The 27200-nt window shown below is 40.6% G+C and overlaps 2 protein-coding genes across 3 annotated transcripts in view; both read right to left on the bottom strand.

The window, feature by feature from the left end:
- LOC6047671 (serine-rich adhesin for platelets) overlaps positions 1 to 3000 on the bottom strand; it is a 132553-nt gene extending 129553 nt beyond the window's left edge. For both annotated transcript variants that reach the window (XM_038258468.1, XM_038258467.1), the window contains exons 1-2: positions 2666 to 3000; positions 2042 to 2429 (exon numbers count right to left, since the gene is read on the bottom strand). In XM_038258468.1, the coding sequence (XP_038114396.1) occupies positions 2042 to 2377 (336 nt within the window). In that variant the 5' untranslated portion in view covers positions 2378 to 2429; positions 2666 to 3000. The remainder of the gene's footprint in view (positions 1 to 2041; positions 2430 to 2665) is intronic.
- An 8382-nt stretch (positions 3001 to 11382) lies between these two features.
- Positions 11383 to 27200, bottom strand: part of LOC6047667 — a 48758-nt gene continuing 32940 nt past the window's right edge. Inside the window, exon 3 of the mRNA XM_038256164.1 lies at positions 11383 to 25432. Within this exon, the coding sequence (XP_038112092.1) occupies positions 25264 to 25432 (169 nt within the window). The 3' untranslated portion in view covers positions 11383 to 25263. The remainder of the gene's footprint in view (positions 25433 to 27200) is intronic.

The raw sequence follows: 27200 nt of genomic DNA on the forward strand, positions 1-27200 counted from the left end.
AACGACCCACACTAAACGAACATTTTTGTGGGTTAAATCGTTGATCTATGCAATCAGAAACGGTCATTCCTGGTTGACATCTTATGACCTTGATGTCAAGACTTCCATTCATCCAATAGATCACCCTATTTGCAAGTTCTATGTCGATATATGTCCACATCTCGGTGGAATGTGCGCACGCAACCAACTGCACACCAGCTAGGTCAGTCTGCTGGGGAAAAGCTTGATCTATTGATTCGAACTGGGTCAACTCCAAGATTACCTCTCGATATACAATGTAGTTAAAGAATCTGTAATTTTTAGAACCTCCAAACACGACCACGTAAAGAACGTTAAACAGATTATGTCTCACAAAGCATTTCATCACATTATAAGTTTGATCTTGTGAAATGAAAGGTAAAATAATCACTAATCGTGACTGAGTGTCGATCTTATCCAGATTCGCAAACGTTGAAAATTCACATTGCTGGTTTCCACCGACAAATACCACGACCAACGTCGACTTTCCCGCCTTTTCTTCCTCAAAGTCCCCAAATTCATCAAGCAAAAGTTTAGGGTACAAACTAAAAGGTTCCGCTGCAACCATGTTGTCAAGCAATGCCTCAAAATTTGAAGTGATATCCGCTGCCTTGAAGAACCAGAACTCCACCCGAGAAACACGGTCCTGCAGTACGAGATCATTGCCCAAGCGGACCAGATCCGACAGCAGTATCCCAAGCGTTCCCGGAAGTTCTGCGGACACCACGCCACGGGTCGGCAGAACGGCGAAAATCACCAACAGAACTCTTGAACGTAACATTTCGAAGTGACTTAGGTTGTAGGTCACTTTGGTGCGACGTAAAACTGAAAAACAACCATGTGAACCAACCAGATGGCTAAATACAAAATCGTGCGATTATCGTTCGAATAGTAAAGTGTTTAATAACAATGTACGTAGGGCGAATTGGTACCAACACTAAGGTTACGTGGTGTAGGGGTAAGCGTGATTGCCTCTCACCCAGTCAGCCTGGGTTCGATCCCAGACGGTGGCATTTTTCGAGACGAGATTTGTCTGACCACGTCTTCCGTCAGACGGGGAAGTAAATGTTGGCCACGGTCTAACCTAGAGGTTAGGTCGTTAGCTCAGTCCAGGTGTAGGAGTCGTCTTCCTGGGTCCTGCTTCGGTGGAGTCGCTGATAGGCAGTTGGACTAACAATCCAAAGGTCGTCAGTACGAATCACGGGGTGGATGGATGCTGAGGTGCAAAAAGAGGTTAACAATTGCTTCAACAATCAAACCTAGTTTCGAGTAGGAATCTCGCAATCGAGAACGCCAAGGCAATGCTGTAGAACGAATAATTTGATTTGATTTTTTGATACATTATTGAGGAAATAAGTTTTTCTGAGGAACTGGCATTACCTAATGTTTTGAAGGAATTACGTTGAAATTACACACTGAGTGAGGCATATTATCCATCATCACTTTTCCACCGAAAGTGAGTAACCATAGAAAATGTAAAATCTTTATTAATTTTACATAAACTGCTTGAACTATAAAAGCTACAACCGTCGATCAGTGCCAATTCAAAGTTCAACCATTGTAGAGGACAAGTTGCACAAGATCTCTTTAAATGGCAAAACTTTTCCTGGTGAGTAAATATAGCAAAGAAAGTAATAATGTTTTGACTGATACAAAAATATTTTACTCCAGGTATTTCTCTTGCTAGCCTGCATCGCTGCGATCGGGTTGGCCGCACCGAGAAGACCACCACCGCGGCCTCAGCCACCGAGAACGCGACCTGGCGGTGGCGGTGGACGGGGTGGGCCCTGGGGGGAACTTGCAAGTCGAACCGTGGACTTGCTTAGCGATCCAAATGTAAGACAAGAAATTAGCAAAACTGCAAAACAAACATACGAAACTGCAAAGTTTCATGGAAAATTGTGGAACTTTTTGGTTTTTACGTGAATTTTGATTGAATTTTTTTTCTGTTTTAACAAAAATTTACTTAAAATTATCATTTCATGCAAAAATAAAATAAGTTTTGATTTCTGAATTCTCTTACCTCAATGTCATCAGGCTCTCCAACGGTATCCACGGCATCCTCAGACTCTTCCACCGTTTCTTCGGGATCTTCTTCCTTCTTCCGATCCGGCTCATCCCGTTGCTCAACCAACTCTTCGTCCGGCTTTTCCTCTTCTACCTTTTCACTACCATCACCACTCGCTTCTTTCTGCTCAGACTTTTCCTCCTCTTTTGCGGAATCTTTTTCATTTGGCTTTTCCTGCACCTCCGTTTCGGTGACCGATTCCGAAGACTTTGACTCTACCACCGGTTCTTCCGGCGATTTTGCTTCCTCCACTGGCTCCGTCACCGCAGGTTCCTCCGGCTGCTTTTCCATCGCGTTTAAACTTGCAGATTTACTTCAAAGTAGTTTACGTGATGGCGATTTCCTACAAGAGATAAGCAAGAGTTGGTCAATTGCATCATATATATTCTTGGGAAATATTAAAATAGCCCTTAGAGGAAGGGTGCCCTTTGCGTGGTCAGCGTCAAATTTCATCGACCGAAGCGTAAATTAAACGCTTCATTTACTGCAACTGAAGGCAATTCCCCCACCCTCAGATGTCAATGAAATTAAATACTGATAAGATAAACAAAAAAATGAGCTCAATTTGCAGAATCAAACCTTGGTGTCGCCGCTCTTCTTCTTGCTGCTCGTTCCACAAAAAAAATATGTTCCTCTTGTTGTTCTTCCGGCAGCAGCCTCCCGAGAAGCCGACCCGAATCGCCGCAACGAAAATTTACCGCAAAATTACCCGACCCGCAACCGGAATCACGAAGAACGCATCTCCGGCGGAAGCAACACTAATCGAACGCACGCCACGTACCCGGTTTTGCCGGCCGGATTTGGAGGATTTTCGTTTGCAATTTTTTCCCCTGGCAGAAAAAGACCCCGATAAAACGCGACTTTTTGCGACCGACGACGAGCGAAGAAACTTTTTGACTTTTGCGAGAGTTTGACAGTTGCTTGGCGTTTGAAGGCGGCGCGGCGGCGCGCGCTGTCAACGTGAGAAAGCCAAGAGGGAAAGGTGTTTACGGATAACAAGATTGGAAATTTTCAAAATACAAAAATGAGTTGTTTCGTGAAAAATGTTATAAATTTCAGCTTGAACTTTCGGGAAAAACACTTCCTAAATTCATTATAAAGTTTCTTTAATGTCTCATGATAAAAATGCTCAAAAACTAACTTGTTTATTTTATTTCAATCAATATCATGTTACCACCTTCGTCATCTTGGTTGCCGATTGGAGTACTAAATCGCTGACATTAGAACATGTCACCAGATGGCAGCACCGAGGTGAATTGCGCGCGCAAACGTATTTAGCACATGTTGCAACGTGAATGATTTAAATCGCATGAATGACGCAAGTGATTCAGATTCTTCAAAGAAATGTTATTTAACAAGCGTAATCAAGTTCAAGTGAAATATTCGGTGAAAAATGTGAACAACAATTCTAACATTCGTTATGGTTAAAAAAAGATCAAAACATAATTCGTTACGGTAAACGGTACGTATTAAGATTCAACTCAACCCCCGGTGGTTGGTCACTTTTTCGTTTGACACTTTTTAGTCTGTACCCCGTTGGTTGGTCAAAGTCAAACTAAAAAGTGACGAACTGTCACTTTTTACACGGCGCTCACGCTCACTATCAAAACAAACGTTTGGTCGTGTGTGTGAACTCCGTGTAATGGCCTATCTACAATCACTTTACTTAGAAAATTGTACTTAGCGTAGGAATTTGAATCCATTTTTTTTTTTTTTTTTTTTTTTTTGTTGGGTTTAGAACCACTGCGACCATTAAGTTGATCTATTGCGGTATACCCATTTTGTTATCGCAAATTTCAGGATGACACGTTACCATTTAGGGTTACGGTCATTGGCTGACACTGCGATGTACCCCAGTTTGGCAAGATTTCTAGGATGAAATCAACTACTGTGCCGGGTTTTCTAGCCAGACTTCATTTGGACTTATTATGCCCTTATTGAAGATCCGTCTTTTTGCAGAAACAGCGCTGCATTCGCAAATTAAATGTTTTGATGTTTCAGTCTCACAGTTACAAATCCGACAGATATCAATTGGACTGAGCCCAATTTTTTCAAGTGATATCTAGAAGGACAGTGTCCTGTTATGAGACCGATGTATATTCTGAGAGATATTTTTATTCATATTCATGAGTTGAGCGAATTTTTGTTTGGAGGATGATAAACATTTTGGACTGGCGCATATCGTGTGCTTTCACCCAGTTCAACTGAACCAACTTTTCTCCAATTGTGTGAATTCCATATTAAGTGTGCTTTTCGAGACTCCGCAGAATGGTTCTGGGCCTATGAAATGCCCGTCCGAACCACGTCTTGCTAAAAAGTCTGCTATTTCGTTACCATCTATTCCTCGGTGACCCGGGACCCAGTACAGATGTACCCGGTTTCTAGATGCTAATTGTTTCAAAGTGTTCTACATTCCCAAACAAGCCTGGACTGGCATGTTGGCGATTTTAATGCATTCAAGGCAGCTTGACTGTCTGAGAAGATACATATTTTTGCAAATCTGTAATTTCGTTTTAAACAGATTGCTGTACATTCCACGATAGCGTATATTTCCGCTAAAAATACTGTTGTCCATTGTCCCATAGGTATTGAAATATTCAGTCCAGGACCAGTTATTCCAGCACCCGTTTTGTTTCCCATTTTAGATCCATCGGTGTAAAATATGATCGATCCTGGAGGAATAGTTGGCCCTCCTGACTCCCACTCAAGGCGATTTGTTTCAACTACTTTGAACGGTACGTCTAGGTCCAGCTTACTCTCCATCCAGTCTGTAATCTCGAATACTCCTTGGTTTATTTTCAATTCAGCTAAAATTTGCAAATGTTCGACGGAGTTGCATTCTGATATATTGTTTGTTCTTCTTAGCCTTAAAACACTCTTCGCAGCTTCCATTTGCACGAATTGATGCAGGGGAAGAATGTGAAGAGCTGCATTTAAGGCCTTTGTTGGCGTGTTCCACGATGCACCTGTAATAGATGTACTTATTAGATGCTGTAGTTTTTGTAATTTATTTTGAGCTGTCAATTGTTTTGTCTTTGGCCACCATATAAGAGCAGCGTATGTTATTCTGGGTCTTATTATTGCCGTATAGATCCAATGAATCATTCTCGGTTTTAGCCCCATTGCTTTCCAAAGGTATTTCTGCTCACCCAAAGAGCAGCCGTTGCCTTATTTATAACTTGCTCCAAGTGAGAGTTCCAGTTCAATTTTTCGTCAAGGATTACTCCAAGATATTTTGCTGTCGTTGAATATTTTAGGTTTGAGCCGTTTAGCGATAGTGTTTTCAAGGTGAATTTTCTCTTACGCGTAAACGGAACTAAAATAGTTTTCGCAGGGTTAATGCTGAGCCCTTGATTTGCACACCATTGTGACGTGAGGTTTAAAGCATATTGCATTCTTTCTGACAAGACGTGGGCAAATTTTCCGCGAGTCAAAATGACCACCTCATCAGCAAAGCCAATTACTTCAAAGCCTTCTATTGTTAATTTGTTGAGAAGATCATCCACAACTAGTGACCACAGCAACGGTGACAGTACACCTCCTTGTGGACAACCCCTAGTGGTTTTAGGGGAGGGTGAATCCATGCAAAGGAATCTGATCTTCCACAATGATAAAGTAAGCAAATTGGTGACTTGACGTATGGTTTGGAAAATTTCAAAACCTACGGCAAGTTGACGTTTCTATATCAAAGGTAAACAAACAACTGCATAGCAACTTTGCTAAGTTGATTGTAGATGACGACAGTAAGTTACGTACTATTTCTAAGCAATTTATCTGTTCTACGCAACTTAACTATTCTAAGTAAAGTGATTGTAGATAGACCATAGAGTTATCTACGTGCGCATGTATTGCGTGTCAAGGGGCTGGAAACTCTTAGAGCTATAATTATTATGTTAACCAGTATATCAAAATATATGTTAGTATACTTATTATTTCCTTCACATATCGCCAGTATACTTACCAATATACTGAGAGTATCTTAATATACTGACAGTTTATTGCTTTTCAGTTAGTATACTAATAAGTATACTGGAATATCGTTAGTATACTCAATATTCTTAAGTAATATTAGAGTTTCCAGCCCCTTGTTGCGTGTACGTACACGAAACAGATTGAGGTTAAATTTTGTACCGCCCAGCAAAACAAATGGTGTGCTAGTGTGCGTAAGCTCGGCCTTAGATAACTCTATAAAAGGGGTGTCAAAATAAAAAGTGACCCCGTTCGTTTGACAACAGTTGGTGTCAAACCATCGGGGTTTGAGTGTATAATATACACTGGATATTATTATTCATGTCAACTCTGATTTCGTAAAGTAGTACAGAGCGGATTTGTTAATTCGAATGGAACTGCATTCTCATGAGCGAATCCCAATTCGATAATTGGAACTACTGACAGCTATCAAGCGCTTGAAACCATGAACGAATCCGCTCTGTTCTTAGACTTCAATGGATTTATTCATTCTGGAACAGGTTCTGGAATACTTTTTCAATAAAACTTTCTGGTCAAAAACTTAAATCTAAAGGGAGTCATTGGCATTTTAGTGAAAAAATAGCATAATTTTCAAACTCAAATAAAAAAATGTTCCATCCAGATATCAAGTCGGTTCGACCTGCAGCTTGTAGGGGACATCTGGGACTACCATCTGAGACTGAGAACGCTTTGGGCAAGGCAGTTTAACATATTAAATAGACACTTTTATTTTTAGTGATTTTTTTGGTTGTAAATTTTAGATCCCATTCTGTGGTAAATTTTTTATCATATTCGTGTCCTGTTCCTGAGACAATTTCATAATGGAAACATGCATAAAAATGTTTATTTTCATCCATTTTAACCCTTTAAAAAATGAAAGTTAAAAAAAATCTTCGATTCACATTTATTGACAATCGAGTTCGTATCCAAGGATACTAGATGACACCAGAAAAAAGTAGCTTCTTAATTTTTTTTAACTTTCAACTTTCATTTGTTTCATTTTTTAAGCCCTTTCAGATGCACTTTGAATTTTGAAATAATATTGAATTTTGCCTAAGTCATAGCCTTTTTAAGATTTTTGACGTTTTTGAACCTTCAAACTTTGTGTCCCGATTTGTCCCACTTCCCGTTGACCTAGAGTGCTCATATTTTGGCCAGATGCTAGTTTTTATGTACAATTAACCCCTGAAAATTTCAGGCACATTGGTGAGGTCGATGCGAGATGGGTACTAGGGTGTAATATGGTTGTATGGAAAAAAATAAAGTTGTCCAAATTTAGTGAGCACAGCACTTTTTTAGTTCCTTCTGGGGTCCTAAACAACTCCCCAAAGTTTGGGACCGATTGGCTCAGTCCTCACTTTGCGCAAAGCGATTCAATTTTCCATATAAATTTGTATGGGGAAACCCATTTTTTTTGGATTTTGGTATTTATCAAATCCACGTTTCATGCTATATCAAAACCGGACTCATATTCGGATGCTCTGGAATGTCCTCTACAACTTTCCCGAAGAGAGTATGGTGCTAGCTTGCCCCTAAAAAAAGATACAACGTGTTCAAAACTCGTCTAAAACATGTTATTTGCCCGAAAATCACGTTTTAGACGAGTTTTGAGGACGCTATATCTTCTTTCAGGAGCAAGTTAGCACCATACTCTCTTCAGCAAAGTTGTATAGGACATTCCAGAGCATCCGAATATGAGTCCGGTTTTGATATAGCATGAAACGTGGATTTGATAAATACCAAAATCTAAAAAAATGATTTTCCCCATACAAATTTATATGGAAAATTGAATTGCTTTGCGCAAAGTGAGGACTGAGCCAATCAGTCTCAAACTTTGGGGAGTTGTTTAGGACCCCAAAAGGAACTGAAAAAGTGCTGTTCTGGAATATCGATTTTGATATTACTCCCTAATGGGTATGCTTTGTTCGTAGACTCGCTCTTAAGTACCACTACCAAACGTCACTAAAGCAAGTCGGATAGACTGACGCTGAAGTTTATTTACTGGGCACAATGATTAAAAGTTTTAAAAATTCTGAAAATTATGGTGCACGATTTTCATGACAAAAAGTATCTTGTTTTTAATAGAGCTTTATGACGTTTCGCTTACGCACACTAGCGCATCATTTGATTTTGCTGGCCGGACAAAATTTAACCTCACTTTTTTTCGTGTACGTACACGCAATACGTTAATAACTCTATAGACTGTTCTATCGAGCCTCTGTTGATTTATCGTGTCCCAGTTGATTTTATATTTTTCTATATTTTTCATGCAAATAATAAAAAGAAACCATCCTATGGCATGCTCAACTGTTTGATAATTTTTAATTGAATCAAGAGCAAACTTTTTTGTTATTTTTTCTTAAGTGTGCAATAATGACTTCACATTTTTCTGGTCGTTGACCTCCAAGTTGAAAAGTATTACAATTTTCACTCATACACTAACATTTTCACGCATTTTCATGAACTCAGACCAAAATCCCACCATTGCTGACAACCAACACAGCTCTGATCGCTTTTGATGACTTCATCGTCGCCGTTGTGCCATCGTGTCGCATATGGTGATTTTGGGCCTGAGTGATTTATAGTTTAAAATTTGTAAGAATTATCGTTCAGCATTTGATTTTTAGACTTTCGAAAAAGTGTAAATATTATTTTTTTTATTTTTTTTTTCAAAAAGATACTTTTGACATTGACAAAATAATTTTGACATATGTCATGGACATTTTCTGGACAAGTTGCGCTCGGTCTCAAAATCACCACCGAGAGAGTTGCGACGACAAACCAAAAATTCACCACTCCATCATCGGGGGACCCTTCAGTGGATGAGGACTTTATGGGAATTGCGTGTTGTCGTCCCCCTCGCGCACACACACAACTGGGTGACGAGAGAGGGAGGGAGAAAATTGATAAATTGTCCACACAGAGCTCGGAACATGACAAATATATGAAACGACGACGACACAAGTGTTCCACACAACTTGCTTTAAATGTGTTTTCATCAAAAGTTTTTTTTTTATTTGAAATTTCTCAAGGGGGTCGTCAAGTTTGGAAGTGTGAAAAGTTCACGAAAACTGTTTGCTGTTTAGGAATTTCGGATGTTTCGCAAATAAAACAACTTTTACTTTATTTTATTTGAAAGAACTATATTTTGTTTACCTTTTTATAATTAAATATTTTGTTTACGATGTTCTTGTTTTGTTTTTCATTTCATGATATAGTTTCCAGCTGTGTCAGTGTGGTTGTTTGCTTTCATCTTTACTTTCGTTACTCCACTAAGTTGTTGTTTTGTTTTTTAAAGTTACTTTTTTTCAGTTAAGGTAGTACTATTATCTGTTGCAGTTTGTTTTTTGTTTTGCATTTGCTCATTTCCAATGGTTTTGTTTTCCTCGTTAACGTTTACATGTCAATGATGTGAATTTCACTTATTTTTGAATTGTTTTGCTTTTACTACGAGAGTCGTTTAGTTTCGTACAGGGTTTTCCTCAAAATTGATACAACTAGTGTATGTTTTAGCTTGTATTTTTTGTTTGTTTTGACTGAATTTAATGAGTGTCTGTGTGGATTAGAGAATGAAAAGATGGAGGACCATTTGTCGCTGGTAGTAGTTTGGGTTGTTTGTTGTTTCTAGTTGGTTTAGGATTTTCTACGGGTCTTAAAAGATTTGTTCCATTTTTTTTTTTGTATTACTTAACGTGTTTTATGGATTTCAATGCAGTTGTGTTGTTCCATCTAAAATGTTTCCTGTCTTTCTCACATTCTACACACATTCACTGTTATGCATATTTGGTGAACATATAATTGTTTGTTTTTTATGATTTTATGTTTTGTTTCAAAAATATTTCGCTATTTCATTGGACTGTTGACATTTAGGAATTATGTAACCAGTAGCGGATTCTCGTTCGGCTTTGAACCTGGCCATTTTTACTTCACTATACATACTTTATGCTCATACTTTCATCGGCATCAAAAATGACATAAAACTCTGCTCAACAAAACTCGTCTCGCGGTAATAACTGGCTTCCTGTCGCTCTCACTGAGAATTTCAAAATTCATCTGCAATCTTTTGGATTTCTGTTTGTTTTTTTTATACAAAGGAAGCCTGCCTATTGTCTCTGCTCAATTTAAAAATAAGAGAACATGAACGAAAGTCACTTCGTAAACTTTCTCCACTCAAATCGGACTCAATGAATGGAACAAATAAACAAAACAAAGAAAACATCTCTGCTTATACAATTAGTTTAATGCTTGCTCTCTTTTATTTTATTTTTCTTGTATAATATAATTCCAATAAAGAGAATATTTACATCAGGTTTTACACGACTATACAGAATACGGTACGCCTAATAGTACAGAGTTTTACACAACATAGTTTTTTTTTGTTTATGTTACTTTCAGTGTGTTGCTTATTGTATGCTTTCTGTGATCGGTTATCGAATATAATAGATATAGTTTTTAAATATAAATAAATATGTTTTTACATCACAGTTCGTTAAAATTAAAAAAAAACAAATTCATCCACTTTCGCACTACTTTCTCTCTCGCTCTCAGCTCTAGCGCCTAATTTAGGTTATGTTTACTCTTGCAATATTTACCATAAATTTCTCTTTAGCTACAATCAATTTTGCTAGAAACAAGTTTTCGACATCTTTTTTTTACTTTTGCTTTATTGAATGTTATTATAGTGCTTTGCTTTGCATTTTATTCATTATCCCGTAAGCGCATTCCGACAAGTTCAACTTCTGGCATTCGATCGACGAATGCCGGAAAACTTTTTTTTTCCGATTTCACCACATCTAATTAGTTTGTTGTGGGTGTGTGTGTGTGTGTTGTGAACGTGTAGTGTGTACTTGTGTGTGTGTGTATTTTTTGCATTTTCAACTTTCCTCACACCTCGTGCGTGAATTGCTGTTTCGAGAAAAACGATTTCCATTTACAGAATGGGGAAATGTGGGATTTTTTCAACCCCCTAACAGAACCGAAATTTCCGAACAAACAATTGAAAAAGGCTTGCAAACAAACAAAAAAACATTTTTTTAAGTTTGACAGTTGCTTACCTTGGTCGTTGTTTGCATGGCGCGTCAACGCGCTCAACGTAAACAACGCGTAAGGTGTGCTCAAACTGTCAAACGTCGTAAAAGGGTGACATTTTTGTTTTGTCACACCCTTTTCAAATGTTCACCAAGTGCGTGTGTGTGTTAGTGTGAAGTCACAGGTGCCAGACGATGGCACACGTGGCACTTTTGAAAGCATCTGGCGCCAGCTGTGGCAATTAGTTGGAAAAAGTTTGAAGGAAAGAAGGTGGAACAAAAAGGTATAAACAAAACAAGTGTGAAAAACGTAACGTTCTCTTTCTCTTTATTCGACTGCTGTTGCTTTCTTTATTGCTGGGTGTGTTTGCATTGCATTTATTCTTGCTTTGTAGCTTTCTAACACATACGAAACGTAACAGTAAAATTATAAAACTTATAACAAACAGTTTTGGGTAATAAATAATGATTTAAAATTAGAACTCTTTCTCGCGTGCGGCCTCTACTGTACAGTCGAAAACATATTATAATGTGGATGTTTAATTTGTAAAACTAAGCGGGGTCCTCTGAAATGGGGAGAAAATTTTTGGTCTCATCAATCTTTGAGTACGTGACGGATGCTTAAGTGATTATATTTTGTATGGGTTTGTCCTTAAAATTTGATTCTTAGTTTTCATATCTTGCCACCGTAAAATTTTGTCTAGTAGTTTACATTGTGTGTGTTTTTTTTTCTTTCCATTTCTGGGATTAATTTATGCTGTTGCCTTGTTACTATAAATTTTGATATATTTACATTCAATGAGACTAGTCGATTTTTTGTTTGTTGTTATTGAATATTCCTTATCAGATTCTTCGCTACTAGCTATAACAATTTAAGATTTTGATTAGCGATTATTTTCTTCCATTTGTCTTAATTGGATAACCTTCTGAATGTAATCTTTTTTTTTATTAAAATAAAAATCAACCCTCTTTACGGGTCACCTCTTGACTTCAACAAAACGAAAATCTATTTACAAAAAAAAAAAACGAATCTTCTTCTCTGTCACCCCGTTTCGCTTCTTTTATCATGCTTTTTTCTCTTTACCTAATACTACCCCGATCCCCGCCCCGTCCCCATCTGTCAAATTCCTTCGCAACCCATCGGCGTCGATTCCCGGGAAAGTAACTATTGCACACGCCGTTTGGTTTGGTGAGATCTGGACAATCTGCTTTCGCAGTTTTTTCTACACTCTCTTCCTCTACCGAGGTTTATTTGCCCTGCAAACACACTCACACAGCTACTCCCTCGTTGGGGGGATTTTAATTTGTTTGTGTGAGTATTTTTGCTCGAATTCGATCAATTTTAGTGGACGCTAAGTGAAATACCAATTAACCGTTAATGACCAATCTACATGCGGGGCAAAATTTGTTTGGACACGTCAAACCGATGAAAGTGGAGTTATTTTAAACTTTTTTTGCTGTGACGAACACCGGGAAAGTTGATTCGATCGTTAAGGATAATTGAGTAGGCAAACAGCGATTAAAATGAAAATTTGATACTTTTTGAGTGCGGATTTGCCTCAGTGTAAACGTCAAGTAACGCTCGGTAACGCCTGCCGATGTCACGCGCTCATTTGGCTTTTGACGTTAATAAGTAAACTAAAAAACTGTGCGGGTTTTCTTAGAAGATTTTGTTTATGTTAGTAAACTTACAGTAAGCGTTTGGTAAACATTAGAAATCTTAACTCTGTTCTTACTGTGAAAAGACATCGAAGTTGCAAGTAAAAAATCAGCGATTAAAAATAGTGTTGATGCTTTTTGAGTGATGATTATTCTCAGTGTAACCAACAAGTAACGCTTGTTAACGCCTGTCAAAAGTGCGCTCTCGTTTGACAGTTCACTTGTAAACAAAAGTTTTCAAGTGCAGCCACTGCATTTGATAAACAGTCAGCAAACAAATCACTGTTCTAGCTGTGAAAAGGCACCGAAGTTGTAAGTAAAATTGTGATGTTGTGAATCGGTAATGTGAGCCGATGCCGTTGCTGTGAAAAAACATTGAAGTTGTAAGTAAAATTGTGATGCTGTGAAGCGAAAGCAGCTGAAATCAACCAAAACCCTGATGTTGGACAGGTGGAAACAGTTTTATTTCTACCTATCAACAAGGTAAATACAAGAAAACGAATTCATCGCGTATGATTACCTAGTCTGGCATGAATCAATTACTGCTCGAGAGAGCTGAAGGGTTTATTCCCTGGAAATGTAATCAGTTTAGATTCTGCATTATTCCGCAACTCTTTTGTTGACGGTGTACTTCGTGCATTTGTTATGCAGAGGTTGGGTGGACGTGAAGCAACCTATTCAAATGAAATTTCTTGTTTATCAGCGATCCCGATACCGGAAGCACCATTGTCGATGGCATCCACCTACAGTAGAACCCCTCGACAAATCCATTACTTCCACCACCCATCCGGATTCCTTCTCTGCGATTCCGGATAATGGAAATGCACGCATCTCGCCCCCACGATCCGAACTAATGATATGTAAACAAAGGAAACAGGCACTACACAATTTGCAGTGTGCGTCAGCGTCGTCGTCGTAGTTGGACCCTCCTCATCCCAATCAATCTGCCCGTTGAGAATGTCTCGTCGTCGGGAGGACGGGGAGAACCGCGAGCTGCGTTCCGGATCGAACATCGCGCTTCCGATACCCACTTGAAGAGGTTGTGCGCATGCGAAGGACCACTCCGCATGCAGCGGTTCCTCCTCAGGTTCCCGCGAGTTCCTAACCTGCTAGGAAAAACTGTTTATTTTGCTTCGATGAAAGTTTGGTGTTATTTTAAAGGACGCCTCGCTTCCCCAAACCTCCCCCTTGGAATCTGCATCGGCGGTGTTCTGCATGTGACACCGCCGACAGCTCTTCCGGGCAGGCTCGCCTGGCAAGCGGAAATTGATGGAAGGTTTCGAACGTGAGCAATTTGTTTTTCGCCAGGGTTCCATAATTTATTGGTTATTTGTTATGCAGAGATATGCACCGCAATCAAATCGGGAGAAACTGCGGGCCGAAAATTGCCGAAGATTGATTTCCATATTGGAATTCCAGCTCGATACTGGTCGCGTCTTGTGTTTGTGTGCGAAAACCACCAATTTGATTCAATTTATCAATGCAATCTATATAAAACGCGAGTCGCGCCTGTGTATTCGTGAGACGGCCGAAATTTGGCCAAAAATTCACAATTCACGCGTTAAACAAAGTGATTAATTGAGGAGCGCCGTTTTTTTCGCAGCGCAATCATCAATTACGAGTCTTTTGTCTTGGTTGAATGAAAATCCTCTGTAATTCTGTGACCCTGGTATGGGTGAGATGCTGGCGAAATGCCTGTTTGCCCAACCAAAAGACACATGATACCTTCCGCACGGAGGGAAATGCGTTTTTAACGTTTTAGCGTTACAAATTCATTTGCATAAACATTGTTTACAGTTTGACTAGTCAAGGCGTTACACTACGTTATAAAGTTTAAAACTCTTTAATTTCAAGCGAATGTGACGTTTATGCGTTACTCACTCTAGATTTCAAGTAAATATTTGCATTTTTAAATTTTTATGATCAGGCGTTACGATTTCCCTCACGTTTTCTTCCCTCCGTGCCCACCCAGAGTCAAGATAATCCAATCGAGGGCAAAAACGTAAACAACCGCCAGGTCGAGCCACTAGAGTGCAAATTTAATCTCGCTCCGCTGTGCTGCACGATTTATGCACGTTGCCCTTTTTTTAATTGCCACTCCGAAACCATCATCGGCAACCCGCACTGGGGTAAGGTATGTGGATCGCACATACACTAGCAGCGAAAAAAAAAGAGTTCCACTGCGGGGGTGGTCGTGGTGGCACACTACCACACCACTACCACCGCAAGTCATTATCGAATCGCGGACCAAAGTGGAGTAAAATGATTAATAACAACAACCAGCATGAACGAACCCGCGAGGTCGGAAACAAAGGGTACCAGAAATGCATGACTTTCTCATTTCGAAGCATCTTTGACAGCTGCGGGCGACGCCATTTTGTTTTTTCGAATATTTTGCCACGTAATTTAAGGCTCATTAAAGGACGTGTCGCGGACAAAGGTCACCGTAACGCCTCGTGGTGTTAGTGGCCCGGGAGAAAACTTTTTTCTCGCTCCCGAGAATCGCGCAGAGGGGTCACGGATGGTCACTAAGGCCGTGAAACGGTAATAGGTAATTTACGGTCCCCTAATTTGTCTCGGCCCGCACTGCACTCTGCCTAATGAGACGAACAAATTTGATTAAAATTGGCGTGCGATAAGGTGGAAGAATGTGCTGGTTGTATGGTTACTGGCCGCGTTTTTTTGGTTGGGGACCATTTTTTGCGACAACTTGTCGAAACGTTTAGGACGTGATACAATTCATGTGTTGACGAAAATGTACTTCCGAGAGTCTAAAGGCACAATGTGCAAAAAAATTGAGCTTGATTTGCCGAGTTACTCGCCAAAATAACGTTTTTACAAATCGTAACGCATGTCACGCGCTAGGTCAAATGATGAAATATTGAAGAAAACTTTTGTGTTTTTGAAGCAAATATTTCACACGATTTCTAACCACTTTAGTTGTAATTGTAACGCTTGTAACGCTAGTCAGAAATATCACTCTTGATATGTTTTGAATGTTTTGAAGCTTAACTAACAATAGTAGTAATTGAAAGAATTACTGATGTTTACTCAACTGTTTCTCATTTGAGTTTGTTTTCACAGGTGCATAACACCTGTGTAACAAAGCAAAATCTGCTTTCAAAAAACACACTGCATCCACTTTCCACTGCAGCGCCGTAAGTTTCCCAACTCTGAAATTTGTCGGAATTCGCCTTGACAACGTTGCCACCATGGCCGCGATGACGAAAAATAGCAAATATCACGCCGCTCTCTAGCGCAGAACGCGCACGGCTTAAACATGGCTGACATTCGCAAATGCTTGGGGCCCCCTTGGTAACGCCATACTGTTCTCGCGGATTTTTCTCTCCCTCTCGCGCGCACACACCGGCCCTCCGACCAAGGGAATCTAATTTGTATTTGCGTTCCAAGGTTCGACACTGCAAATAGAGGTTTTTTTTTGCACGAAGGTAACCTACTGACCCTATTGTTGGCTTGTTTAAGGTGTTTGCGCAACGCGTTTATTAAACGCATTTACTTTGTAAACGTTCTGACAACAGGCGTTACGGTTTGTAATTCGTCGATTTCTCATAAACTGCTGAATAGTTTTGCTATCGTTTTGAAGCAATTCGTTTGTTTTGTGGCGGTCTACAAACTACATTAACAAGATTTCAAAAAGTTAAATCATCCAACAAGCAGTCCATAAATTACAAAGCGTAACGCCTGCTCGTAAAAAATGTTTAATTTTTATTTCTGCAAAACTAACAGCCGCCTAACGCTCGGAACGACTTTGATGTGACATCAAACTAAGAAAAAAGATGGCGTCGCGTCGCGACCGAAATAAATCGACCCGCGATAATGACAATAAATTGGTCTTGACGACGACGACGACGACGAAAACTGTGCGCATTATCGTAAAAATGACAGTCTTATTTTTCGGAGTGGGGGTCGTCGTGGCCATCGCGAAGGACATTAATTGGCATTATTGGCGTCGTGGGGATTCGGAGAGCTCAATTGGGATCGATACTTTGAAACAACTTTTTTTCATGTATGATTATTTACCATGTAACGCTTTGTAACGCAACACCAAAAAAACTCTAATTGAACCTTTTCAAATCTTTCGCTGCTCACGTTCGTTATAATTAGACCGAAACATTGCTCACATACTGGCGCTAATGACCGGCCAAAGCCGTTCTGCCATAGGGCGTTACGGTTTCGCCACCGTTAAATCACTTTACGAGTTGATTGAATTTTTCGAAAATTACTAATGTCCAACCCGCTCCCGCCCCCCTCCGAATCCCACGGTTACCTTCATTAGCGGAGCCACTTTGGTCTCGCGGTGGCCATCTCAACAATCCAAGTGCCGAGTAATTTACGGGGTGCCACGTTTTTGGCTGGTAGTTTTTAAGCTTTTCATTCTTTCTTCGACGTGTTGTTTTCTTCCTTTGCAAAGGTCATTTATTTTCGAATGCCTCTGGCAGCACCGTCTAAATTTGAATGGCATAATAAATGTCCTCATTTCGCAGCTCTTTTTTTTGTAAACGATGCTGGCTGGCCTTCTTTTTGCTGTCCCGACGTCGCATTGACATTCCGAGGGCGTTCGTTGGAGGGGGTTAATTTGGGGCCTCTTGAAAGTAACGTTCATAATTATTGTATTGACGAAAAGAGATTTGCCGAAGAGAGTCCTTAGTTTAAAACGTTGTTGGTTGAAAAAAAAACTGGAGCTTGTTTGGAAATTCTGATCAAACGTCTCAACAGCGTTACTTGCGTGACTTTTTGCGACTACACGTCATTCTGATCGGAGCCTAACGCCATTACCATCTTTACCATTGGTAACCACTGACTACGACACAACCATCAGACTGCTCGGGGCATTAAATTTCTCAAAAGAATTTGGGATACGAAACCTCTTTTTACGCGGTGCGTTACGTTTTTCTAATTTGTCAATTTCTCGGGAACGACGCAACAATTTTGCAATCTTTTGGAAATCATTTAAAAGCAATTTGTAGGTTTTGTTCAGATCTACAAAAAGCGTTTTGAAGGTTGCAAAAATATTGTACGGTTCTAGAGAAATCTCTGTATAATGAAGAACTAAAGACGTTACATGTCGTTACGTTTCGAGTTTCTGGTGTCAAACCAAGCCATTCTCAAATTTGTTATCAGATTCAAAGGATCCTGAAGTCATCCAACAAACGGTAGTACATATTCATCAAATATTTCATAAAATCAACCACCGTCATTCAAATTCAAGCTGCCATAATTTCACGCCCCAGCTCCAACTTTAGCGGCATTCGGTCCACACGAGGTCACATATGTCCATCCGTCGGCCTAGATCTCCCCTGAATGAAGCGACAAACTCATCCAATTCTTCACGCCAGAACGGTTTTAATGAGACAGAACGACGCTCAAAACGTCCCACCCTGTCCCTAACCCTCTAAATCCGCGAGTCCCGCGAGTGTGTGTGTGCACAAAACGTCACTCGCGTGACGTGAGTTAGCGGCGAGAAAAAAAAAGTGAAAAATCCGCGGAATTTCGTGAAGCTTGACATCTCCAACGACCACCATTTTGGGTTGGTAACACGCGCGATTTTCGCGCGCGCAGTTTTAATTTTAATTTTCGCTCCGCTTGCCGATTATCAGCTCAGGTGCACTCTCGTATTTGCGTCACATGAGCTGTTAAAGGAGGAAGAGGGAGGGGGGGGGGGGGGGGTCAAGGGTCAGTCGGAACTATCCACACACTCACACACGCCGGGGTTGTGTCTATTCTTTGCATTTAATTTGAATTTGTGTTCCAGGCGCGCGTGGAACGCTGGCGTTACGCTTCGGTTGGTACGCCTGGATGATAAACAGAGAAAGGAAGGAGGGGGGAGGATCTTTTTGATTATGCGGGAAGTTGATTAGAGGACAAGTCCTCTTGGAGAACTGCTGCAGCTGGTGGGTTAGACCTTCTGGAATGACCCGGGCCTCCTGCCGAGAACGTGTATTCAATTCGACAGTAACATCAAATTTGAATTAATTATTCAATGTTTGATTTGAAGGTAATGAAAGGCTTGGCCGGGGCGGGCAGGGCAACGGTCAAACCCGCCCGGAGCTCGGTGTTCAGCACTTCCGATCATGGACGATGATGGTGGGCTGCGCCGGTGGTGTGGTCAAGCTCTGTGGCCTGGGTTTAATGTCTTCAGCGAGCTTGGAGCTGCCGGAGCGTGCCGGACAGGGTTGAATCGTTGGATGGTGACAAGCTTCCGTTGAAACTTTGAAAATTTCACTTTAAAAAACCACCTATCAAATCCTTTTGCCTCGTAAGCCCGTACTTTTGACAGTATGGCGTTACGACAGTTACGAAAACGTCTATTAAGTGTTTCGTCAAGAAAACCGCACTGAGAAAATTAAACGGCCCGATCGGCCTTCGTGAGTCTGATTTTATTCTACCATCAGACTGATCAAGGCGTTACATTTCTCAGTGGAATGAGTTAAACTTCGTTACAGCTTTTGTTGAAGCGTTATTTAATGGTTAAAATATTTGGAAATAATGTGGCTGTCATTTTATACCACACCTGGTTTTCGTAATGCGCTAAATCCCCGTTTACGCGCAGCGGTTACGATTTTCAATAGGTTGATTTTTCGAAAACAGTGTTATGTGTTTACAGTATTTTGAAAGCTATTTGTAAATCTGCACAAGACGTGTTAATTGCTTTAAAAAGATTGCAAAAATGTTGGTTCCAGAGAAATCGACGAAATACAAAGCGTAACGCATGAGTGTAGTCGGGGATTTTAGTGTGTTGATACTACCTCACGGTTTGACATTTCTGGCGCCGTTACCTGGCGTCACCATTAATAACGTTCTCCATTCTTAAAATCCTGGAAGTTGTCAAAACGTATTATCAAAAATCCATCATTGAAGTAAGCAAGCAGTGACAGCTTCGCTATTCTCTAGTTTTTTTTGGCAACTCATACAAATATGTTGCCAGGACTTTGTATGAATTGACGTTTGTTGAAGCAGCCAAAAAAAAAAAAAAATCGTTAATCAATGATGCACAATTTTTTATTGTTGAAAACAGAATAAAACTGCAAAACTTTTGCAAAATATTTGTTTTGTTTACAAAGAGCAATTGCTTTAATTCAAATCCAGCAAGATGCAAAATCTTGGATTGACGACAGAATAAGTGATCCAATTTCATGCGTTCAAGCAATATGATGTTGTCTTAATTGTTTTCAATTATTTTGATTCAAAGTCAGCAAAATTCAAAGACGGGAATCGATGATAAAGAATGCTTTCATATTTTATGTGTGACACGTTGTTAACTCTGTCATTCAAGCATTATCAAGGTTCTGTCTGGTTCTGTTTTAAAAATTGATTCAAATCTTGGGTGGATGCAAACGGATCACGGATCACAGCCAAGTTTTTGCTGATGGTGTAGTTTGGAGAACTTTTTGAGTTCCAAACAAATTTAGGTTAGGAAAAGATTGTTGCCAAGGCAAAGCCTCAACCTTAGTCAGATGACATTGACATGACATTTTTAAAACGCATGGTGACAGTTTGTAGCCAAGGCATCAAGTTATGTAGATTAGGTAAGGTAAGGCGGGTTTGCCAGCTGTCAAAACAGTTAGTTAGCACGAAACTCGGATTTTCTATGAAGATTTCCAAAAAAGGGAAACTTTGACCATTTTCCATGAAAATTTCACCGGATTTTTTTCTATAGGGTTGTTAAGCATGCCAAACTGAACCGAAATGTGCTTTTAAAACAAAAATATTGTTTCAAAAAAAAAAATAATTTGACTAAACGCGTTTTTCGGTTAAGTTTGGAATGCTTAACAACCCAACAGAAAAAAATCCGGTAAAATTTTTCCGGAAAATGGTCGAAATTTCACTTTTCTGAAAATCTCCCCATAAAATCCGGGTTTCGTGCTAACTTTTTGACAACTAGGAAATCCCGCCTTACCTTATCTAATCTACGTACCTTGACATAGCATCCACTTAAGTCAAGTATCAATACGTCACACGGCGTTACCGCTGTCAAACAAGCATAACATTTGTGAAATTCATGGTTAATGGCTGGTACACTAAGAGATTTGTACCGGATCTTTTCCGGATGAGATCCAGAAAAGATCCGGCAGCATTTTTTACTAATTTGATTGAATTCCAAAGGTTTGGTTATGTTACTGCTCGCAAAAATAGTATGGCACAAACGAAATTGTATCCTTGAAGATGTTCCGAACATTCATCACCGGCTGTACCCCTGGCCATCTGACCCAGTAGGCGCAGCCCAAAACCTGTTGGGGACAGGCCGGGAGGGGGTCAAAAGTAACATGATGACACATCGCACCGGGCCGAGATGTTGGTGCGCGCGAGATTACCGTGAGGTGGAAGTGAGTGCACCCCTACGGGGTAGCGGCAACCCCCCCTGCGGGAATAGAGTTCCTCACATCTTCCCACAAAATTTCGCTCCCCGCGTGTAGTTCCGGATGCACTTGGCGATGCATCCAACGCGCGATTGCCAGGGCAATATTTACTTGCAATATATTATGTTTACCATTAAAACCGTCACACCGTGTGGTGTGTGGTTTGGGCCGGGTGGTCGACCCCCCGCCCTGAAGGAAGTAACGGGAAGCAGGGGGGAGCTTGCACTTTCCGGAAGTGGATGCACCCGAAGTCGGCGCGCGCTTGTGTATGCAGCTGCATCTACACGTTGCATCGATCTTCCTTGTGTTTCACGGTGCAGCTCTTGGTGTGGTGCGCGAAGTTTCGCCTATCGGTATTGGTACAGAACGTCGGGGCTACGCATCGATAGAGGAACTCCCGGCGCGCCCGCACACATAGCTATATTTGATGAGGTCTTGATCGGGTGCGTACGGATGCGTGTGCCTCGTGCAGACGATTCGGCACCGCTTAGTTCCAGGGCGCCCCCCTCCTCAAATCTTGGAAGGTTGTATTGGAGAGTGCGTGTATGCTCCGGTTCGTTCCGAAGCAGCGACCGAGTTCCCGAAGGCCCCCGCGGATTGTGCGTATGCGTACGCGATGCTTGTCTTTGTAGCGCCCCGCGTTACATCTCCGCGGGTCCTAACCTGTCCCGCGTGTCCCCCCGATGATCTGTCAAAAGATGGCAGCACCGACCCGCGCTGCCCCTGAATGTAGACTACCCGCGCGCGAATACAAACAACGCCACAGTTCACACACGACGGAGGCGTTCACGATGTGTGTGCGGGCGCGCTTCTTTCTTGGTGTTCCCGTTTTTTGGAGTACGGACGGACGGAACCCATACTGGTTCACTGGCGCCAAGGGTGGGTGCGCGCGCACATCTTCCAAAAGGGCGAATCGTTTCGAGTCGGTTTCTTTTCATATTTCGGCCGAATATTTCTTAGTTTTATTACTTTCACAACACTCGTACGCACACAAACACCGGATGCGGGAGATGCACAGGGTCGTTGGCGAGACGGCGTGGAGTTGGGGAAGGGGAGTTCGAAAAAGAGAACAAGAACAAGAGAGGGAGAGAGAGAGGGACAGCGAATGCTATTAAAGTCATATGACAGAAAATCGATAATTCTAGAAGAGACGAGAAAGAGCGTGTTCTGAAATCTGTTATGTATGTCGAGAAAATTGGAGCCTTTTTCGGGATCAACTTTGCGTGGGAAATACAAGAAGCGAGGTGGAAGTGAGGGGGGGATCCTGTTCCGGGAAAACCAGGAGAGTAAGATTTTCGGGGCTCGGGAAATTTATGGTGCGTGCGTGTGTGGTGGCCGTTGCCAAGGAGTTTGAGCACCCCCATGTGATGAGATGGATGGGGCTGGATTGGAATTTGTGCATCCCAAAATTTTTGATTTGATTAAAAAATTGTTGCCATTGCGTTTTTGGGTGGTCAGTTTTTGGCTTTTGTGGCATTTCCTTGTGAATTAATTAAAGTTTTTTTTGCAAACTATTCGATTCTGACTTGGAATTTCCAATTTTATAAATTGAGTTCCTCATTTTTTGCTGGCATGTCTTTAACCTTATTTTGGACTTTTCCCAAGCATGTCTCAGATCCAGATTGTTTTCGCATAAAAACTGGTTTCTCTGTATAGGTTCTCTACAACATTTTTTACATTTTTTTAAAGCTACACCCAAAACAAAATTATGTATCAAAATCTGCAACAGTGGATTTGCTGCAGAAAATGTTACATTTTATAACAGTTTTTGCAGCAAGTCCGTTAATTTTTGCCCGTGTGTAAACATGTCTTCAGTTCACACCAACACAAATAATGCTGGCGCGTCCCCGAGCAACACTTCAGAGAGAAGAATATTTTGGTGCGTTAGTGCGTTTTGTGCTGTAGATCTGCGCATTTTGAAGCTTGCAAAAATGTTGTATGGTTTAAGAAAAATCGATGAAACAAAAAGCGTAACGTCTCCGTGTAAAAAGAGGTGTCTCTGTACCTGTCAAAATGATAAATATTGTAATCGAATTGATTCACAAATTGGCATCTTCTCGGGCAATTTTATTCTTTTTTAAAATAATAGTTGATTGATTGAAGAAAATAAAAAAAAATTAACGCACATTTGAAACCACTCAGTTACATCAAAATTTTACTTGCTCAGGAATGATTTTTTTTTGTAAAATGTCAGATTCGGGTGAATCGCTTGTTATTTAACGAAAATTGAGTAAAATTCACTCAAAGTTTGTGAAACTCAACAAAATCTACCGTATGCCATCAAAATTAATTTCTTAGCAGCAGCGATAAAAAAAAACATTACCAAAAAAGTTTCATTCGGCACGCAATAAGAAAGAATTTCAAAGAGAATCAGTCTCTTCTCTCTCTTGCATGACAACATCGATTTCCGGACTATCACGTGGAATTTTGATTTCACTACCACATTTGCAGGTGAAACGTCAACCGTCGAAAAATGAGCTGTCACTTTTCGTAGATAAACAATGTTTATAAACAAAACTAAATAAATTAATGTAGGTGATGAACAGATTTTTTTCAATTTAGTCCTTAAATTGAGTTTAGATTGCCTTGTAATAACATACATCGAGGCTCTTTTTTGACACTTTGTACATAAACAACAAATTTAAAATTCTAGAGTAAATTATCAAAACAACCTGTTAGTCATAAATTTCCTATGCATATAGGAGCTTTTGAAAATTTAATCTAGAATTGGCAGGAAGGTGCTGTGTCCTATCCCTCGCCCAAACCAGACCAAAATCCATGATAAAGCTGTCAGACCAAATCTGTCAGACCAAGACTGTCAGACGCGGTCAGACCAAAGAGCAAAAAGTAAACAATCTTGGTCTTCGATGCAGGTGCAAAAATTGATGTTTAAATCAATGAAAAAAAAATAGATCGCAGTCTTTCTTGACCGAAAGTATCTTGCTTGACAACTCGTCAAGATCCATTGCAAAATGCCGATTTGTCGATTTAATTTATTTGCTCAAAAATAAAATAAGGTGGACAGATCTGGATCAAATATGGTTCTCTGAAATGCCTTTTATCGTTGTAAGAAAACATTTTCATAGGAATATGGGACCCTATTAGACTTATAATTTAACTTCTTAGCAATGCGTTGACAAGTTAAATATCTGTCGGACGAAAATGTGACTTTGGGAATCATTTTGATTCACATTGGCGTCTGGCATTTTGAGTTTATGTAAATTTAACTAAGTTGGCATAACTTAAGTCAGAGTTGCCAGTTTTTGAAAAAATAATATTTTTGATTTCAACTTAATGTAAAATTATCCACTTTAGAAATATCAATTAGTGTTGGGCTATCTCTGGTTCTTTCGGAACCGATTTTTAGCAAGACTTCTTAAAATCGATGGAAGAAGGCCATTTTGCCCTCATCCTTTCACTTCCGGCCGCCCTGTGCAACAGTTACTTTCCCCTAGCAGAAATCGACGCCATCTCCCCAAATTTTACCTATAGATACAAACCCATCAACCCGCTGCGATCTCCAGGACCGCGCCACCTGTTCCTAACTAGTCTAGTAGGAATTTTGGAAATGGCTAAAGTCGAACCCGAACGGATTGCGCTGGGCCGCCGCCATCATGCTGTTCTGGGCGGCCAGCTGGTGATGGGCCGCCGCCGCCGCCGTCGCATGATGATGGGAAGGAACGTTGTGATGATTCGCCTGCTGTTGCTGATGGTGCTGCTGCTGTTGGTGATGACCGGAACTGGCGGCCACCGCCGCCGCCAGAGCTTGCTGTTGAGCCGCCTGTTGCTGTTGCTGGAGCTGCTGTTGTTGTTGATGTTGTTGATTTTGTTGCTGTTGTTGTTGTTGCTGCTGCTGCTGATGGTGCTGCTGCAAACTGGACAGTCCAAAGTTGGCAAACTGATCTTGCCGGTGTTGTTGTTGTGCAGAGTTTGTAGATTGTTGCTGCTGCTGTTGTTGGTGGTTGCTACTGCTGTGTTGCTGATTGTTGTTGTTGCTGTTGTTGTTGTTATTGCTATTACCTTGCTGTTGCTGCTGCTGCTGCTGTTGTTGGTGGTGGTGCTGGTGCTGATGGTGCTGTTGACTCTGAGGAGCTGTCTGTGATTGAGATCCAGCAACAGCGGGCTCTTTACGAGCCCCATAATGTCATTCCCCGCTGGCGGTGATGGTGGTCCATTGCCACGGGCTGTTGTAGGCGGCAGCTACGGCGGCGGCGGTTGCGGCGGCAGAACTGGAACCGGAAGTCCCCGCGCTAGAGGAGCCTCCGATGCCACCGCCACTGCTGGTGCTACTGCTTCCGGGTGTTTTTTGGGCGCTGTAATAGGAAATTGGAATAGAGAAAGAAAATGTTGTAAATTCGATATAAACAGTGATGGATTTGAATGTTATCAAAAAAGATATCAGCTGCAGGCTTCTGAGATTTAAGACAACTCAGCAGTGCTGAACAATAATCCAACAAATCTTCTTATTTGCAATTGTGTCAATTTCGAACCTATCAATTCAACAAAAAACAATCATCAACTAAACTAAACTTTGCCCAACTTTCGAGTGCTCATTTCTAGTGGAACCTAGTTCTGTAGGTTGCAATTGTGTATCAAGATATGTTTGGGGCGGTTTGGAGTAACTCGCGTGCGCCATTTTGTGTTCAATTACAGAGCACAAACACACACACTGAATCTGCAGCATCAGCAATGCACCTTGAAGCTGTTTTCGACGACGACGGTGTCGGTTTGCGTGTGTGTATTTATTTACAATCTATATTGCATTCACAAGCCAAACCGAACCGACTCAAGCCAAGCCAACCCATCCAATCCATCCATCAGTCACCGAGCTGCAAAGCTGCAACCTGCAACAGAGGTGCACTTGGTCGCTGGTGTGCTGTTTTGTCGCATGTGCATTTTAAGGGGCTTACGTGAGTGAAGGACGCCATTTTGAACAGCCTTAAATATTTCAGCTTGTGGCCTAAACAGATCCTCAAAAGTTTATTTTACAGTTTAGATATTCAACAAAAACCATAACATTATGTGCTTTTTTGACACTTATCGTACAAAATATTATCCCCAAATCTTCTGTTTACAATTATTCGTTGTTTACTCAGTTAAATGCATTTTTCTGGAAATGTCAAACACCTTCGTCAAAAGAGTATGCTGCTGACAACTTGGCCAGGTTCAGCGCTCAGAGTATATCACGGTTTCACGTGGCGTTTGAGCCAACAGCCGCGCTTAGTAACAACGAGCAAGACACGGAGCCTAGCCTAGTCAAACAACAACAACCAATCCGAGCTTCTTTTTGCGAGGAATTGTTTTGCGCGGAAAGGGTTGCCAGATTTGTTGTTGCTTATTTTGAAGTAGTAAAACTCAAATTGAATTTTCAAAGCCAGTTTTCCACGTTTTCATGATCATCTTCACTTCACTTTGCTGAAAAACTAACCTCAAATAATAAAAAAAAAATATTTATAAACTACAAAAAATATCAAAACATTTTTTATAAATTAAAACCGTTTGCTGTGATATTTTTCCGAGGCCTTCGGATAATTGAGTCTGGACTGTATCTAAGAATTCATAAAAATATGTATTTATGATTTTTTTTTAAGATTATTGAAACATATTTTTGCCGTCCTCCTTTCCTCTAACTATCCCACATTCATAAGCTATTTCGAAGGTTATTTTTGCATTTTTTTCCATCTCTGTCCAATTCGTTCTCCTTAATACCAGTAAACTCTCTCCCCCTTTCGAACAAATCAGCTGTTGAAAGTTAGTCCATATCTCAGCTCAGGATAACAACTGCACCAATATCTTGGTTGAAGGTTGATTTTTTTTGTATGATTTTTCAGTTGACTTTACATTTTCCATTTGATTTTTAGTCTTTTATTTCATAGAAAAGAAAAAAACAATTCCCGTAATCGTGAATTGTATTCATGAATTTAAAACCACGAATATATTCCTTCGTGGTTCTCAAATTTATGAACACAATCCACGATTTCGAAAGTTGACTTTTTTCCGTGTATGCCGTTTGTCATTTTTAAAAGTATGTTGGACATTTTTTAAATGACGAGAATATTCTTTGCCACATAAAATGTTATA

Source organism: Culex quinquefasciatus, chromosome 2 (genome assembly GCF_015732765.1).
Source record: "Culex quinquefasciatus strain JHB chromosome 2, VPISU_Cqui_1.0_pri_paternal, whole genome shotgun sequence".
Classification (NCBI taxonomy): Eukaryota; Metazoa; Arthropoda; class Insecta; order Diptera; family Culicidae; genus Culex; species Culex quinquefasciatus.